Raw genomic sequence first — 19,051 nt, 5'->3', positions numbered from 1 at the left:
TGCTCTTCCATGGGGGCCGCTCTGGAGCACTTCTCTGCCCAGGATTTAGCCTAGCCTGATGCTAGAGGCGGTGGTGGCAGAGTATCAGGTAGCGGTTGCTACCCGCCCTGTCTTTGGGACTCTGCCTCTGGCTCCCTTGCTGCACTCCCTCTGCGGCCTTCACTGCCAGTGTCTGGCCCGGTACTGCAGTAGTGGGGCAGGCAGCTACTGCCAAGGAAGGGCTTTGTTGATTTTTGAAAATGGTGCTCAGCTCTTATGCCCCAGGAAGCACCAGAGTCCAAGCAGAGCAGCTGCGGTACCAGCCGTTTCACCAGGCGATCCCTGGCCACTTGCTCTCAAGTCCCCAGTCAGCCACTCACACACCCACTTACACACAGACACGCACACAAATTCACCCACGCACTCACTCACACAGCACTCGTACAGTCCGACTGGCTCTGCCACCAACTTCCCCTAGACTGATGGGGCGCTTTTAAAAAGGAGCCCCCACTGAGCAAACAAGCAGCAGAATCTTCATCATTTCATTAGGAGGACCATTATTTTAAAAGGTGCTGTTTTATTGAACGTGCACTTGCTGATTCTTCACATTTGACTGATTTATAATAGTAATCAAGCAGTGGAAGTTGTGCTTAGAATTCCATAAGCACACATGGGCCTGCAGGATGCTAACGGAATACAAAGTGTGCCTGTAGGTTCACTACCGTGTAAATAAACGGCCAGGCCCCAGAGCTGGGGTGCCTAGAAGGGCCAAGGGACTGGGGCTCACGCTGGGGGGGGGGGGAGGGTTGGTGCCCAAGGAACTGAGATTACGTTGACCTTTCTGTCATTCCCCCAATGTTCTGGAAGCCCGAGAGAAGAGGCCTCACCTGGGATCTCCTGAGACCATGGGAGCATCTGAGCACAGCGCAGCCACAGGCAGAGGCAGGCCTGGGAGAGTCTCAGGTGCATTTCCTGGACCAGAAACATTTTCATAGGAAAGTTCAAGCAAAAAAGACTGCTGTCACTTGAGACCCAATCCCCACCACTACACAGTATGTCCATGTAGCAAACACCCATATGTACCCCCGAATCTTAAAAAAAAGATGCTGTCCTCATGCTGTTATTCCTGGCAAAATGCAGCCATGCCCAAATGGGGCACCAGCCCAGTGTTACCTGGGGACACTTCATCCTTAGTCCCACAAGCCTGTGCTTTTTTTTTTTTTTTTAAGTCTGAATCTCACTCTGTCATCCAGGCTAGAATGCAGCGTCAACCTCACAGCCACTGCAGCCTCAACCTCCTGGGCTCAGACAATCCTTCACCTCATCCTTCCAAGTAGCTGGACTCACAGGCACGCACCACCACACTCGGCTAATTTTTTTGATTTATAATAGAAATGAGGTCTCACCAAGTTGCCCAGGCTGGTCTCAAACCCCTGGGTTCAGGCAGCCCTCTCGCCTCAGCCTCCAAAAGTGCTAGGCTTACAGGCGTGAGCCACTCGCCCGGCCAAGCCTTTGCTCTTAACCAGAGTTCGTGCTGACCTTGTGTTCCCTTCCTGAATCACAGGATGCCTCAGTGAGATGCTTAAGAGCACAAGTTCTACAGACAGACTCCCAGGTGGGAACCCAGCTCTGCAGGCCCCTGACTGTGGGCCAATCTCTTAACCAGGCCTCAAGTTCCTCATCTGTAAATTAGAATAATTGTCATGCTGACTTCAGAGGTCATGTAGGAATTAAGTTACTTTATCCTTGGAGAGGACTTAGAGATAGCTGTTTGCTACTGCCTGGACTTTCCAAGAAATAGCAAACAGTTTGCAGTGATGACAATGAAGGAAATAAATAGGGTGCTGCAATACAGTCACTGTGGAGATACTTCTCAGTAAAGTAAATCTAGTCTGCAAGGAATAATACGAGGGAAATAGCAAGGTGACATGATGCCGTCACTCTGGGGCATTTGTTGAGGCTGGCGCTCAGGCTGGGCCTCTCTGAAGAGGTGACACCTTAGCTGCAACGAAAAAGACACAGAAGGCTGGGCACAGTGGCATATGCCTGTAGTCCCAGCACTTTGGGAGGCCAAGGCGGGAGGACTGCTTGAGCCCAGGAGTTTGAGACCAGCCTGGAGAACACAGCAAGACCTCATCTCTTAAAAAAAAAAAAAAATTAGCCGGGTGTGGTCACATGCCTATAGACCCAGCTACTTGAGGGGCTGAAGCAGAAGGATGGCCTAAGTCCAGGAGGTCAAGGCTGCAGTGAGCTGTGATCAGTCATTGCACTCCAGCCTGGGTGACTGAGTAAGATCCCAAATCAAAAAAAAAGAAAGAGAGGTAGAGAAGGCGAGAGGCAAAAGTACATTCCAGGCACGAGACCTACAGGATTCCAGCATGGCAGAAGGGTGAGAATACAGGCTTTCTTCCAGGTGTAGGCGGAAGGCAAGAAATGTTGTCTAATCGGTCATGTTAAAAACTTCTCCTGTGGGTGGGGGTGTTTTCCCCGGCAGCCATGGGAAAGCAAAGAGCAGAGGGGTGCAGGGTGTGGGCAGAGAAACCAACTAGCAGGCAGTTGTGGCTTTCCAGGCAAGAAATGATGACCGCGTGGCCCCAGTTGGTGATGGCAGAACCAGCAAGATGACGAGACTTGGTAGACAGATTCTGCTGCTGAGCAGATAGGGAGGATGAAGGGAAGCAAGGAGTTAAGGCCAACCCTGAGTTGCCAACGAGTGACCAGGTGAAGGGGCTGCCTTTGGTTGACACAGGAGCAAGGTGGCTTTGGGAGGTCATTTCAGAGATTACACTCTGGATGTGTGAAACTGAAGATGTCTCTCAAGGAAAGATGTCAGACTAGTCCAGAGCCCCTGGGAAAGGCCTGGAGTAAAGATTTGGAAGTTTTTAGCATTTGGATAGTTTTAGGGAAATAAGTAAGAATGGAGGGGAATCAATCAGAGTAAGGGTAGGGTTTATAAAATACTGCCAGGCCCAAGTCCTGAACAGCTGCCGTGGAGGACAGAGAGAGAGGAGTCTACAAAACAGGAGGATATCAGTCTCGGGAGACCTCGTCCAAGCCATGGGAAAAGGGGCAGTCACTGGGTAGGTGATGCTGACGGGTGAGGCAAGGACTGAGAGGGCAGGCCGGGTGCGCAGATCAGAAATCACGGAGAAGGGATCACGGAGGGGTGCTGACTGGGTGGAAGAGCGGTGGAAGGCGAGAGAAGCCACACATGCTGATGATTCTGCCGTGACTCATGCTGTAGAATCAGCAATTGCTAAGAAATTCCAGGCTCGGAGACTGCAGGCTGTGACTCCCTGCGGTCTGGTCTGATTGCAGCTTCTCTGAAGGGTTTCCTGGCCGGCTGCGAGGCCATCACTCCCCCTGCAGGACCCGGCCTGGCCAAGGACTCCCGCAGCGCCTCCTCGGGACTCTGTCTAATCAGAGCACCACTGCTGGCCTGTTAGGGAGGATATGGCCTCCTTAATAACTGCTCACAGGCTCCCCAGGTCCCCTGACAAGCACACCTCAAGGACACCTCCCACCTAGCCCACTCGCAAGCCACCCTGGCTCCTTGTTACCTGGGAATTCCCATGGTGAGTCTGCCTCCTCAACTCCCTATGGCTATTCCATTGCTTACAATTATGTTTCCATTAAAAAGAAGAGCATCTCGCTGGTGGTGTGGTTAGGGTTAGACTCATAGATTTTCTTGTGACCAGAAACAACCCTCATTTTTGGGAAGAGGGCCCAATACCAGAGTGGGAAGACAGACTGAAATCCATGTGTGTACCAGGTAGCTTGCGTTTCTTTTTTTTTTTTTTTTTCTGAGTCGGAGTCTCACTTTGTCACTCAGGCTGGAGTGCAGTGGCATGCTCATGGCCACTCCCGTGTTGACCTGCTGGGCTCCGGCAATTCTTCCGTACTACCACACCTGGCTAATTTTTTATTTATTGTAGAGACAAGGTCTCGCCAAGTTGTCCAGGCTGGTCTCAAACCCACGGGCTCAGTCAATCCACTCGCCTTGGCCTCCCAAAGTGCTGGGATTACAGGCTGAGCCACCAAGCACACCTGGCTTGTATTTTTGTAGTCATATCATAATCCAGCACTGTTTGCGCTTGACAGTATAGGGCTTTATTCAAGGGCACCAACACTATCAGGAATAAAAGAACAAAGAGTGGGTTACCCAGATCTAACCATTCCAGAAAACACTGTACAAATGAATGTGTTGCTGTTGAGGGGGCATATGGAATGTGCAGTGTTTGAGTTTTAGTTTCTCATCTGTGTGAAACATGGGTTTAGGCCTAATTATGTTTGTGCACAAACCATTTAAATTTTTAACTGAAGGCCAAGAAAATTTAAATTAGAACTAGAAGGAACGGGACATGGATGATTGAGGTTTCAGAGTGACTTGGATTAGCAAACTATGGGTCATCCTTTAAGACTCTGAGGAAAGCTGGATTTTAGGAAAGTGTGCCCCCTGCATGTAATTTTGCATAGAAATTCAGGGAGTTAGTTCCTGGAGCACAGGAAGCTCATCCTCAGACCTAGGAGAGGAACTCTTAACATTTGGTGAAGTTTGCCTGCTCCTATGAGTCAGCTGGGGCATTTGTTAAACCACACAGTTCCTGGGTCCCAACCCAAACCCACTGAATCAGCGTTCAAGGAAAAGACCTGGTAATATTGCTTTAAACAATTGTTCTAGCTGGCTGCGTGTGGTGGCTCATGCCTGTAATTCCAGCACTTTGGGAGCCTGAGGCAGAAAGATAACTTGAGGCCAGGAGTTTGAGACCAGCCTTGGCAATGTAGTTGATGCCAGGTAGGAGTGTGGTGCAAAACTTGACTCAACCCTAAAATGAATTTTAGAGAGGCCAGCAAAGTGTTAAAGTTTAGACTGGACTCTGTAGCTCAGCCTGTAATCCCAGCACTTTGGGAGGCCGAGGCAAGTGGATTACCTGAGCCCGCGGGTTCGAGACCAGCCCGGGCAACTTGGTTGAGACCTTGTCTCTACAATAAATAAAAAATTAGCCGGGTGCGATAGCTTGCACCTATAGTTCCGGCTACTTGGAAGGCTGAGGCAGGATTGTGGGAGCCCAGCACGTCCATGCTGGAGTGGCCATGAGCATGCCACTGCACTCCAGCCTGGGTGACGGAGTGAGACACCAACTAAAAAAAAACCAAAAAACAAAGTTTACTAGAAAGCAGAAGAGAGGAAAGAAAGGGTGGGCAGAAGTTCCATGACAGAGGGCCTGGCATGGGCAAGTGTCTCGAAAAAGAAAGACTGTGCTTTTGCTCTTAGCTAAGAAAATAGATCTATTTTCACAAATGATTTGCTAAAGAGGGTGAGACACAGGTAACTGCCACTCCTGAGAAACTGACATCTCTTGGCTTCTGAGGGAAGGAGGGGTAGTCTTTTCCAGAACACATTGTCTTTTGCAAGAGACCTGCCAGACTTTTCCAATTCACAAGCTCGTGAGCTAAAAAGTGGTTTTATTATCATCTCTGTGGCTTAAGGGGTGGTATTCAGTTTTCTACCTTTGACAGGGAACCTGATAGACTTTCAGTGATGATTATGCTAAACCATGAGTTGACAGGTTGGGCTGTCATGTTCTTACATCTGAGAGGGTTTTCTTTAGATTTGCTGAGGGGGTGGGATAGGCTGCCGAGTTCACATTCCAGCTTGGCCTGCCAGAATAAAATATATCTGAGTGCTTCCTAAAACATGCCTACGTTTCTATCTAAGCCTAACCTGCACCAGCTACTCTGCCTCATAGCAAGACCTTATCTCTACAAAAAAGTTTTAAAAACTAGTTGGGCATTTTGGTACACACCTGTAGTCCTAGCTAATGGGGGGGGCGCTGGGACAAGAGGATCGCTAGAGCCCAGGAGGTGGAGGTGGAAGCCCAGGAGGTGGAGGTGGAAGCTGTGGTGAACCATGACAGTGCCATTACACTCCAGACTGAGTGACAGAGTGAAACCCTGTCTCAAAAAACCCCACAAAAAACAGTTGCTCTACAGCCACACTGTCCATGAGTAATATAATATGAGCCACAAATGCAAGGCACATAGACACATATGTAATTTTAAATTTACTAGCAGCCATGTTAAAAACTTTTTTAATATATGAAATTAATTTTAGTAACATTTAACCCAGTATATCCAAACCATCTCAACGTATAATCAATATTATAAAAATTAGTAATCAGGTATTTTACATGTTTGTGTGTTATCTTCAGATCCCAGGTTGCATTTTTCATTCACAGCACATCTCAATTGGATCAGCCATGCTCCAAGTGCTCAAATAGCCGGTCGTGTTGCCATGGCTGCCATGTTGTCCATGCAGGTCTAGAAAAGTTGTTACAAGGCAGTGGTTTACTGTGTCTTTGGGTCCAGCTGAGTGATACTGAAGTCAACACTCTTTTACTGCAGTTGTCTGCCTCACTCAGATGGAAGCAGGTAAACTAACCCAAGCGTTAGGTTTAACTTTAGGTCCAGCCTCATCTTTGTATCTTCCAAAAAATGAGCATCACAGCCCTTTACTGTAGTTTCTGCCACCAGTTCACTCCCTACCCTCACCTCACCCCAGAGCTGACGTTGACCAGGGCCTGTGAGAGCCTCTCTTGCCTTCCTGGCATTTCGTCTTCCTTTGGAGCCTGCCAGTTCCAGACAGTTCCCTCTGTCCCCTCAGGCCTGGGTGCTGGGGAAGGAAGCCCTTTGTTTTGTGGGAGGTCTAGGATTTCATACTCTTCCTGTCTGTAGGGTGTGGTGGATATGACTGGGGGAGGCTGGGATGATATTGTTATGGGTAAAGTTTTTGTTGTGAATTTCTTTTTCTTTTTCTTTTTTTTTTCATCAGAGTCTCCCTCTGTTGCCAGGCTGGAGTGCAGTGGTACATCAGGGCTCACTGCAGCCTCGACCTGCTGGGCTCAGGCAATCCTTCTGTGTTAGCCCCCCAAGTAGCTAAAACTACAGGCATGTGCCACCATGCTCGGCTAATTTTTTTAAATTTTTTGTAGAGATGAGGTCCTACTATGTGGCTCAGGCTAGTCTTGAACTTCTGGGCTCAACTGATCCTCTCACCTCTGCCTCCACCTCCCTAAGTGCTGGGATTGCTGTCATGAGCCACCATGCCTGGCTGTTGTGAATTTCTTATTGATTTTGCGAGTATATTTTTAAGCCTTTAAGTTTTCATTTTTCCTTTTGCACTATTACTCAACATGAAAATGAAGGATAAAGGAATCTAAACGGTAATAAAATATAGGACGCACAACCCTTCCCTGTTCTTTTTAGCCCAAGAGAAAAGGGAGTAACCCTCTGGTTTCCTGGAGCCGGAGGAGGGCAGCTGGGAGGCTTCAAGGAAGATTGGGGGGGGGCTGGAGTGGGAGGGAATCACCCTACCTCAGCACCGTCCTCACTTCTGGTAGGAAATGCTGCCACTCTCCGATGCCCAGAGGAAGTACAGCCAGGTCTGAGATTTCCTGGCGGCTAGTGGGGAGACACACACATCCCTCAGCGAGTGCCAGAGCTGCTGGAAGCCCCCCTCAGGCCTTTGTGTTCAGCTGAGGCGGGTAGGAGGAAGGCAGGAGTACTCTGGGGAAGTCCTAGGTGCGGGCTGCTTGTGAGGCTGGGTTGAGTCACGGAGGATTAAAAGAATCCACCAGCCAGGCTCGGTGGCTCAGCCTGTAATCCCAGCACTTTGGGAGGCTGAGGCAAGTAGATTGCCTGAGCCCACGGGTTCGAGACCAGCCTGGGCAACTTGGCGAGACCTCATCTCTACAATAAATCAAAAATTAGCTGGGCGTGGAAGCTCACCTGTAGTTCCAGCTACTTGGAAGGCTGAGGAGGAAGGACTGCCGGAGCCCAGCAAGTCAACGCTGGAATTGCTCTGAGTGTGCCACTGCACTCCAGCTTGGGCAATGGAATGAGACTCCAACTCAGGGGAAAAAAAAAAGAAAGAAAGAATTCACCAAGACAGTTATGAATCAAGGAAGGTAGATTAAAGGGAAAACGTGTTAAAGGACACAACAGGCAGGACAGCAGCAAGTCTGCTGTCTGTTGCAAAGAGGCATGAAATTAGAGGGGTGTTTTTATAAGAGGGATCCACTGTGGGCCTGGAGGAATTGTCTTTGGGGGTGGTCTGAAAGGGAAATTTCCAGAGGTTTGTGAAGCAGCTGATTGATGGTGGTATTTTGTTTCTTTAAGATAAGGTTAGTTAACAGCAACAGTTGACTGCCTTTGTGTTTGTTGAGACCCAGGAACTAACAGTGAGTTGTTAACGACTTTCTTTGTTGGCTGCATTGAACCAACAGCAAATGTTTTACAGCTGACTGTCCAGCCTTTGCAGCTCCTTGCTGTTACCAGAAAGTTTCTTTGTAGCTGTTTTATCCTGAGGTCCCTTACCTTAATATAATTTACCAAATTTACTCAATTGGAGCTGGCCTAACCAGTAACTGGAGGCACAAACAAAAGCATCAATATTTGAAAAGCCAGGAAGGGAGAGCCAGGAGCTGAACCATCCAGATACCTGAAAGGAGTCTTCTACCCTGAGGTCACCCTCCTACCGACTCTAACTCACATACTTTGTGTAAAAATTCCAAGCAACACAAAAGTGAGGAAGGAGAAAGTGTAAGCCTGCTGCTGTCCTGTCCCCTTCGTGAGTTAACCATTGTTGACTTTGTGTTTGGCCTTTTGGTCTGTAGTTACAGCATGGCAGGCATTCACACTCAGGTTTAGTTGTTTTTGCAAAAGTTATAGAACTACAGAACTCACCCTTTCACCTCATGTATCAGATGGGCTTCCTTGCCAGTGCATGTCGATCTGCACTCGGCTACTCGGAAGGCTGAGGCGGAAGAGTCGCCAGAGCCCAGCAGGTCGAGACTGCAGTGGCCGGGAGCGGACACTGCACTCCCAGTCTGGGCGACAGTGAGACTCCAACTCAAAAAAAAAAAAAAAAAGTTTTGTTTGTTTTGAGGTGGATCTCCCTCTGTCGCCCAGGATGGGTCTTGTGCCCTTGTGGGGAATGGAGGAAGGCAACAGGCTAACTGGATGCTGGCAAGCTCCCTTAACTGACTTCTCAGTTACTCAACTAGAGTCCACAGCACTCGAAGCTGCTTGGTGGGGTGGAGGGGGTCAAGTGCAAGTGCAAATGTACTTTTATGGGAAAGATCTTTCCAATGAAAAGAGTATCCATTCTACATTCTACATATTTACCACTACATTTTTATGCTTTTTGCAAGGTTAGGATCATGTTAGTTTCAGTAAGTAGGGACTTGTCTAGTAGGATAGGCAGCCTAGGCCCAACAGAGGTTTGTGTCATTGATCCCCTAAGTGGTTCGGGAGATGGTCAGAACACCTGGAAAAGAAGGGTGTGGACTGGGTGCAGTGGCTCACACCTGTAATCTAAGCACTGAGAGGCTAATCTAAGCACGTGAAGCTAGGAATTTGAGATCAGCCTGGGCAATACAGTGGGACACCCAACCTGTCTCTACAAAAATGAAAACAAATTAGTCTGGCATGGTAGCATATGCCTGTAGTTTTAGCTATTTAGGAGGCTGAGGAAGAAGGATGGGTTGAGCCCAGGAGGTCAAGGCTGTAGTGAGCTAAGATCTGCACCTCTGCACTCCAGCCTGGGCAGCAGACACCGCATCTCAAAAAAAGAGGAGCCTGACCATGGTGGCTCACGTCTGTAATCCCAGCGCTTTGAAAGGCAGAGGCAAGAAGATTGCCTAAGCTTAGGAATTCGAGACCAGCCTGGGTAACTTGGCGAGACCTCATCTCTACAATAAAAAAATTAACCAGGCATGGTAGCATATACCTATGGTTCCAGCTACTTGGAAGGCTGAGGCGGAAGGATTGCCTGAGCAGGTTGAGGCTGTGGTGGCTGTGAGTGTGCCACTGCACTCCAGCCTGAGCAACAGAATGAGACTCCTACTCAATAAGAAGAGAGAGAAGTGTGTGAAGACCGAGACTGGGGTTAGCGGTTAGGCTGCACTCATTTCTGAGGATCTGTTATGCTAATAGCAGAAAAGAACTTCCAGGTTCGCTATCTAGAAGACTAGAAACAATTCCTGTCTTGTTCCTTTGTGGCACATACTGAGATCTTTAAGGGGTCCTTATCATTAAAGAGATATAGACTCAAATCAACCTCTAAGAAGGCAGTGGTGAGGAGGTATCCTACTTGGTGACGGCCACACTCCTAAGGCCTTTAGAATCTCCCTTTTCTCACTTTGCCTTTGGACCTAGCAAGCTAAGCTTCCTCCTCCCTTCTGCCACCACTCCCAAGGTAGCAGCCACAACCATCCTCTCAAGCTACTCATAAGCATGTTTGTCTCTCCTTGACACAGAGAGAAGAAGCTGAAGGCCAGAGTTCAAGAGCTGGTGAGTGCCTTGGAAAGACTCACCAAAAGCAGTGAAATCCGCCATCAGCAGTCTGCGGAGTTTGTTAATGACCTGAAGCGGGCCAACAGGTGAGCTTCTCCTGTACCTTCCTGGTAGCACTTGGGCTGACAGCAGCATACTGTAGCACAGCTCCTGGGAAGCAGCTGGAGAGAGTTGTGAGTCCTCACCCACCCCTCTGGGAGCCTGGCCTTCCCCAGAGCAGCAACTCCTGAGGTGTCCACAGAAACCTGTGAGAAATGCTCGGTCAAGATGTGTTCTGTGGCCAGATGCGGCCTACTGTGGTCTCCTCCCGATCGTTTCAATTCTTAAAGGTTATGAGAAGTCATATAAAGAATATTTGTGTTTGAGCCAGTGTTTTCCACACAAAACTGGCTTCAGAATTTCTTATCTGAGCAACACTTAACACCCAGTAGAACAATTTAGGAAACACTGCTGTGAGACGGCAGTCTCCAAACTTTTGGGCTCAGACTCTTTTACATTGATAAAAAATTGAGCACCTCAAAAGAGCCTTCGTTCCTATAAATGACATTCCTTGATACTTCATAATAGAAGCTAAAACCAAGGTAAACTTTCAAAAGTGTTTATTCATTTTTAAAAGTCACTAGATATAATACAAATAGTATTTTTATTTAAAAATTTTTTTCACAAAAATCTGTCTCTGACTCAGCGTATTACTTGGATGTCTGCTGACAACACCTGGCTTTATGCAGCTCTGTAGATGGAAATAAAAAATCAAGACCTCACAGACCCCCAACCAGATTTTAAGAATCCCCAGGGCCCGTCCTCAGACGGCTTGGGAGAACTGCAGCTTTAGGAGTAATGACTATGAGGGACCTGGGTGCCATTTGGGGCTAAGAGGGGATGTGGACTTACCTGGGCTCACCCCCTTCCCTCACCCACCAGGCTCTGGTGAGGACAGTTCAGAGGCCTGTCTATTCTGTGTATGGCTTGGCAGCATTAGCTTATGGCCTGATTGAGTACTCTGAGTCCCACCAGCAAAGCATGAAGTTAAGTCTGAGCAAGAAAAGCTCTGATGGCAGTGCCTCAGGGACACTCTCCTGAAGCGTACACTTGGCTCTGTGGGAAGCATGAAGCAACAGACAGACTTTTTTTTTGAGTCGAGGTCTCTGTCAGCCAGGGTATAGTGCAGTGGCACAATCATGACCCACCCTAGTCCTGTGCCTCAACAATCCTGTAGTACAAAGACAGAAAGTTCCTTCATCTTTCATTTTGGAGACAGGGCTGGGAAGGGCACTTTCTTCTGGAGTTTCTTCCTCTCTGGGGAGCATTATTAAAGCTTTGTGGGCTCAGGTGAGCCTTCCACCTCAATATCCCAAGTAACTGGGACTACAGGTGTGCACCACCATGCCCAGCTAATTTCCTGATTTTTTTTGTAGAGACCAGGTTCTACAAATTCCTGGGCTCAAGCAATCCTCCAGCCTTGGCCTCCCAATGTGCTGGGATTACAGGGGTGAGCCACCATGCCTGGCCTAGACTCACTATTTCTATTTAAATGCCAGCTTTCTGGAATTCAGCTACTTTTTGTATTTATGTATTTATTTTGGCTCTGGCCAATCCGGACGGTTGGTTTGACCCTTAGAAGCCTTTCTATTATGTGAGCGTGACAAGCCTCCAGCAGTCAGGCTGGACTCACCAGCTTAAGCCAGTAGATGGCTAGCCCTGAGTTGGTGAAGTCCTGGTGCTGCCTCTTCTCCCCACTTGATTTCAGATTCTTACCGGAGAGGCCGAGTGCTGTATCTCCAGAGTGGTGCTTACTGGGCCTGTGACCCAGTGGACAGGACAGTGTTCCAATGCTACTTAGAATGAATCTTCACGCTTTTGCTTCTGTCCCCACCCAGCAACCTGGTGGCTGCCTATGAGAAAGCAAAGAAGAAGCATCAAAACAAGCTGAAGAAGCTGGAGTCGCAGATGATGGCCATGGTGGAGAGACACGAGACCCAAGTGAGGATGCTCAAGCAGAGGATAGCCCTGCTGGAGGAGGAGAACTCCAGGCCACACACCAATGAGACTTCGCTGTAACTGGCACACTGGCAGCGAAGTGCCACCCGTGGGAGCTAAGCCACAGCGGAGATGGGCCCCCGGGGACAGCATCTGCTGGGAGGAGGAAGGGGAAGGTGGGCAGGTAGGTCAGCACTTGGGCAGCCCTGACTCAGCCCTTGGGGGAGTGGCCCTGGAGACACCGTGTGGACTGTATCCAGGGGGGCTCCTACTCCTGTCTCCCAGGCTCACGACAGTGTCACGCATGCTCTGAGTGCCTGTTGCTTCTGCCCCAGCCTCGCTTTCTGTCTCCCTTCTCTTCTGGTCTGGAGGCTGTGTGTCAATGCATTCCAGGCACCTGTTTTTATAAGATTTTCCATTCTGTCCTCCTCTCAGCAGAAGGGGGCTTACCTTTCAGCATCTGCAGTTTCTTCCCCCACCTTCCTCCGTCGGGGAAAACTGTGTGATACACACACAGGTCTGTGTGCCTCCAGCATCTAGGACTGCTGATCTCATTGCACCAAGGCTTTAGTTTTCTACTCCCAGGTGTCCATTCTGAGATGTGGGCAGTCACACAGATGCTCCCCAGGAGCTACAGGCCACGGGAAGAGTGTAGGCAGGTGTCACTTGGAGTCTCAGATACACTGAAGTTACAAGGAGGGAAACCCCAGGTCTGTGGCCTGGACTATTCTGTATGGGAGAATAAAAACTTCCTTCACCTTTCATTTTGCAGACAGGGCTGGGAGGGACACTCTTTTTTGATTCTGGGGTTATTCCCTCCCAGGGGAGCCTTACTAAAAGCCAAGACCTGGAGCTGAGACTCCCTCTGATACGTGTTCAGGAACTCATTTTATCAGGGGTTTCTTCAGGAGCAGAGAACCCTTATCAGCACTTCCCGCCCCAGGGCACCACACAGTAGCTGTTCTGCTGAGTCACATCTCGTCCACATGCACATGCCTGTGGTTCTGAACCTGCCTCTGAGGGCAAGACTCTGAGGAGATACTGAATGCTTTGCAAAACTGATCCCACCTATTTAGAAGAGTGCTGCTGACTTCCCCAGCTCAAGACTCAGCTTGTCCTGAAGGGGTCAGGGTGAGGGAATGGCTATTAAGACCTCCTTGTTTTCCCCCTAGATACACGGTGATGGTAAGCATATGGTGCTTCAAAGGTTCAATTTCAAACAAAATGCTGACAGGGCTGGACAGGACCAAAGTACCTGGATTCTTTCAGGAAGGTCTTTCATCTTAAAATGAAATCACTATTTCTTTTCTGCTATAACCTTCATTGTTTTACCCCTTTGCTTTGTTCTACACTAATATTACACTCGAAGGACCATTTGCTGTTTTTTTCTGTAGCACCAGAAAATCCACCAAAAGTTCTTTATGAGAAATACATTCCAACGCCACAGTTGACCACAAATGAACGTTTCAGCTTTTGTCCAGGTCACTGTAGTAGAGTCCTCCCATCCATAAGCTACGGGTAGGTCTTTTTTCAGAGTGCTTGCTACAACTTTCACAGCCTTCTGTGCTATGGGGAAAGATGCTCCAGCCACCAACTAGGAGGGCAGACGGTTCTATCCTAAAAGTAACCACCATTCTTTCTCAGGCCAGCAGTGAGGCTACACCATCTCCAAAAAATCTGTAGAAAACAACTGGTATCAGTCTGAAAGGACCAGCTTTTGGGTTCTTTGATCACTGTGAAAATGTCCATTGGCTTCTATTTCTATCATTTGGTCATAGTTAACTCCTGTGTTTTGTTTTGTTTTTTAATTCATTTCCACCCTTTGGATACAGTTGCATATCTTGACATGAGGAGAAGATTTTGGCTGAAAAGTATATGAGGAAAAAAAAAATGTATACTAGATGAAATCATGGTTTTCACCATTTTCCAACCTCCCCTGAGAAAAGTAACATGCACATGGCTTTCTCTTTTGTGACTGAACAGGCATCAAAATGGACAGTTTTCATTTTCACCAACACCAGATCCTGTGGATGAAGCAGGAATAAAATCCTGCTTGCTGACTTCTGCCTCCACTCTGGCTCCAGGTCAAATCAGAGAAGCCTCCTTTGAGGCCGTCAGGAAAGCCTCAGGGCCTCTGTTATGGGCCCCAGTATTACTCATCCTACCTGGCCTTAGTTCGAGTTTATACTTCAGTATAATACTTTCAAATATGGGTGATGTGGGTGAAAACAATTTCCCAGGCAAAAGTGTTACTTTTATAAATATGTATAATAAAAAGCTATAAAATAGTTGATTTCCTTTCCTTGTATTTTTCAAATATTCCTCAAGCTGCAATCCTTGTTGAAGGTGAATTAGCAACACTTGGTCATGCCAACTGTGGGAGCTACTGACCTCTACTGACTAAAGAAATGACTGCAGGTGTCTGGGTCATTTCCCTGCTTGTATAGCTCTACCTGCATTTTCCTCTAATTAGGAGCTGATTTACATTGGAATCTCCACTGGGAGTAAACAATTGATTGTAACTTATATGAGGTTCAAAACTTTCAGAATTTCATATTTTTAATTGTTTCCTCTAGTTTCCTCATGGATACCCCCTTTTAGTCACTTTGCCATCTCCGTTCGGAGTTCAGTCTTTGGCCTTTAGAGAAACGGGCACAGAACAAAAGGACCAATTCCACCATTCCCCTAGACTGTACTTCCCATTGCTGAGCAAAACCAGCTAAGGCAAATCACAGGCGAGAGAGACTTCTGTCCACAGCTGGAGTGTCATCAGCAAGTGAGCTTACCAGGTAGATCTGATGGTCTGCCAAATGCCATGGGTACCAGCTACCAACACAGCTACAAACAGGAGGCAGTAAGATTCCTTTCTGAGACTTACATCAAAAGTTACTTATCATTAGATGTATTAATTATGTGATGAGATAGCTGAGATTCACGATGTGTTGCTATCACTCTAGCCCTAGATATATACTAGATGTTTCATCATTGCCAATGGAGGTAACTACATCCTGCTCACAGCTGCCATGTCAGCTGTCTGAAGTTAATGTCCATGCTTCCTGGAACTGGAATGTTAGGTTAATTTTAAAAATTAAGTGCCAGTTTAACATAATTGCCTAATTCTCTGTTCAGATGCCCACACGTCTTACTTAGTCTTCCTCTGAGCCTGCAGCAATATCTTACAGGACTTCAGAGAGCTCTAAGTCAGACATTCTGCTCCAAGAGGCAGCCCAAGTTAGAGCCTATTTTTCTTTCTTTTTTTTTTTTTTTTTTGAGTTGGAGTCTCACTCTGTCACCCAGACTGGAGTGCAGTGGCTGCTCCCGGTCACCGCAGCCTCGACCTGCTGGGCTCCGGCGATCCTTCCACCTCAGCCTTCCAAGTAGCTGGAACTACAGGCACGTGCTACCACGCCCGGCTAATTTTTTTTGACTTATTGTAGAGATGAGGTCTCGCCAAGTTGCCCAGGTGGGTCTCAAACCCGCGGGCTCAGGCAATCCACTCACCTCAGCCTCCCAAAGTGCTGGGATTACAGGCTGAGCCACCGAGCCCGGCTAGAGCCTATTTTTCTTAAAATGTTGGGGTGACGGAGTAGTAAGGATTTTGCCACTCTAAGGAAAATTGAAGCTATTTGAAACTTTTCTAGCTCCCAGCTAAATACAGATTAGATTATTTTAAATGAAAAAAATGCCCCATAGTTCCCTGATCAGGACTGGACTGCCTATGTCACTGGCATGAATTCGGAATCTCCATGTGCCTGTTTCCTTCTATAAAGGAGATTCTTATGGCTCACAAAAATCCTGCAGTTTTTTTCTTTCTTTTTTTGTCAGAGTCTCACTTTGTCACCCAGGCTGGAGTACAGTGGCACACGCACAGCCACTGCAGCCTCAACCTGTGGGGCTCAGGCAGTCTTTGCCCCAGCCTTCTAAGTAGCTGGAACTGCAGGCACACGCTACCACACCTGGCTAATTTTTTGATTTATTGTAGAGACGATGTCTCGCCAAGTTGCACAAGCTGGTCTCAAACCCCTGGGCTCAGACAATCCTCTCTGTTGCCTCAGCTTCCAAAGTGCTGGGATTTACAGGTGTGAGCCACCACACCCAGATGCTATTACTTTCTATCAACCTTCACTCAAAGCTCCCAAGAGTCAATGCTCATGTATTAAATGATAAGGATATCAAGATTCTAGGAGGAAAAAAAACACCCAAACTCTTAGTGATGATGTCTGAAAGTGTCCTTTCCTCCATGAAGCTTTAAAACATTTGCAGATTGCTAATTTGGAAGATGTCCCATTCATTCAATGAACAAAGTATTTATAGTTCCACCTACTTCTAGATGCAGCAAACAGAACTATAGTTAGAAATAAACTATAGCTTTTAGGGCCCAAACGGAGAGAATTTCTCTAACAGATGAAATTTCCACACAGAACTTAATTTAGGGGCCATACAGTTGCCAAGGTTTTTGGAGATAGGGGATAAGTAATATTTTTGTTTTTTCTTCAGAGGGTGATAGCTTTGCAGAACACTATAAAAAATTTTCAGGGGAAAAAACCTAATTACCACTAGTTGTCAATTTATCCAGTGAACAGCCTGTTTGACAAGGGATGATACGTTTGACTCACCTTTGAGGCTTGCAAATTGTTAAGTTTGTGGAACATGCATAACTTGTTACGAAACAAAAATTACGCCTTTGCTGCACAAACAGTTCTTGAAGTTTATCCAAATCCTACTCTAGTTAAATGAAAGCTTTTGTTTATATAGGTCAGGTTAAAATAAGCTCTGAAGCTGTGGCCTATGGAAGTACCGTCTGTCTCATACACTTGAAGCCACTCTCCAACTTAATATGTGTGTATTCACTAAGAGAGAGATGCCTTTAGCTGCCAAGAACTAACTTCTGAACTGGAACCAGAATTAACAATGCAATGCAGGCTGCTGTCACCACAGCATCACTGAGCTCTCAGTGGCTGTTAAAATCTAAATAGCAAGCCAGTCTTGGTGGCTCAGCCTGTAATCCCGTGCCTTTGGGAGGCTGAGGTGAGTGGATTGCCTGAGCCCGCGGGTTTGGGACCTGCCTGGGCAACTTGGTGAGACCTCATCTCTACAATGAATAAAAAATCAGCCGGGCATGGTGGTGCACGCCTGTAGTTCCAGCTGCTTGGAAGGCTGAGGTGGAAGGATTGCCGGAGCCCAGCAGGTTGAGGCTGCGGTGGCTAGGGGCGGCCACTGCATTCCAGTTTGGGCGACAGAGTGAGACTCCAACTCAAAAAAAAAAAAACCTAAACAGCAGAAAAGAGTACAAAAGTTGAATAGCAGCTGTTCATGCATTCTTCTTTTGCTAATACCTGTGCAGAGAAAGATAGCTTCACATGCAGACAACCGTTACATTTTCGGTTGAGTTACACTAAAGTCTCTATCACATTGCTTCTGAGTGAAATTTTGCATGTGACCAAGACAAGTCACTCGGTCCCAGGAACAGCGACTGCTATTGGATGACCACATCCTTGACTAGTACTTGATCTTTCCCTTGTCATTTATCTGCCAGTCGTAAGATATCAGCTCAGCAGAACAAAGCAAGTTATATACAAAATTCCCCCATATTCATACTGATACCCTGCTTAGTAGTTCTTGCTCTATCATTCCTCTTTGCACTTTTGCAAATCAAATTCATGTGGAAAAATGTTCTGTTTGTAGAACTCATAGTATTCACTTATAGTGCTCATGTCAGGACTGCCAGGCGAGTAAGAGCTCCTAATAAGTGGCATCTGTTTGAACCTAATGCAAAGATAACGAAACATGTTCACTTTTCTATTTCAATTCAGTTTTTAGACATCTTGTTAAGACATATTTACTTTGCATGAGATTTTTTATATTATTTGAAAATGTGCTACTTTTTACCACTTAAATTAGAAAAACCTGCCTGAATGTATTGTCAGTTATTAAAGCACATGTGACTAAGTTTGCATTTGTGAGTATTGTTCCGTTTGTATTAAGTCTCATTTTAAAGTTGCTACTTACACTGTACTATACCTTGTAATTTTTTATATTCTTCATTTGTATGCTTTAAATGTTTCCAGATTCCTTTAGTTTTAGCTGCTGTAAAATAGCTTTGTGTTATTTGATATAGAATTGTTTTTTAAAAACTCCATTTATTTATACAGAGACATTTATAATATTTTACAAACATTCTTATATTCTGAATAAATATTTCTAATTCCATGGTGTATTTTATTTTAAAGATGTGGGGTACAATGCAGGATTAGTTATACAAGTGGTCATCATACAGGTAAAAAATTGGGGCCTTCCTCTGTTCCCCATTTTGCCTGGTTTGAGATCAGGTACCCTTATTGATGATGTGTCCCCCACCCACCCTGGCAGTATCCTACTACTGCCAATCCCTTTCTTATAGTATTATGGTAAATGTTCAGGGTCCATTTACAAGTGAGAGCCTGTGGCACTCTGACCTTTGTTTCTGTGATAGATCACTGAGTATGATAGACTCTAAATCCATCCAAGTTGCTGCCATATATTTGTCCTTCTTTATGGTTGCATAATATTCCATTGTGTATATGTACCACTTTTTTATCCATTCCAGTTTCAATGGGCAGCACGGTTGGCTCCATGTTTATGCTATTATGACTAGAGCTGTAATAAACATATGTATACAGGTGTCTTTTTTTGTAGAATGATTTGAGTTCCTCTGGGTACATTCCCAGTAGGGGAACTGCTGGGTCATATGGAAGGTCAA

At 46.7% G+C, this 19,051-nt stretch overlaps 1 protein-coding gene across 1 annotated transcript in view; it reads left to right on the top strand.

The window, feature by feature from the left end:
* The window catches only part of MCC (mutated in colorectal cancers), a 295,908-nt gene extending 283,168 nt beyond the window's left edge, over positions 1 to 12,740 (top strand). Inside the window, exons 16-17 of the mRNA XM_008056655.2 lie at positions 10,299 to 10,421; positions 12,213 to 12,740. Of these exons, the coding sequence (XP_008054846.1) occupies positions 10,299 to 10,421; positions 12,213 to 12,393 (304 nt within the window). The 3' untranslated portion in view covers positions 12,394 to 12,740. The remainder of the gene's footprint in view (positions 1 to 10,298; positions 10,422 to 12,212) is intronic.
* Positions 12,741 to 19,051: the final 6,311 nt, after the last annotated feature.

Source organism: Carlito syrichta, unplaced genomic scaffold, assembly GCF_000164805.1.
Source record: "Carlito syrichta isolate Samal-C Ts95f unplaced genomic scaffold, Tarsius_syrichta-2.0.1 Scaffold302431, whole genome shotgun sequence".
Lineage (NCBI taxonomy): Eukaryota > Metazoa > Chordata > Mammalia > Primates > Tarsiidae > Carlito > Carlito syrichta.
Note: the sequence above shows the minus strand (reverse complement) of the source record. Positions and strands in the feature narration are given on the sequence as shown.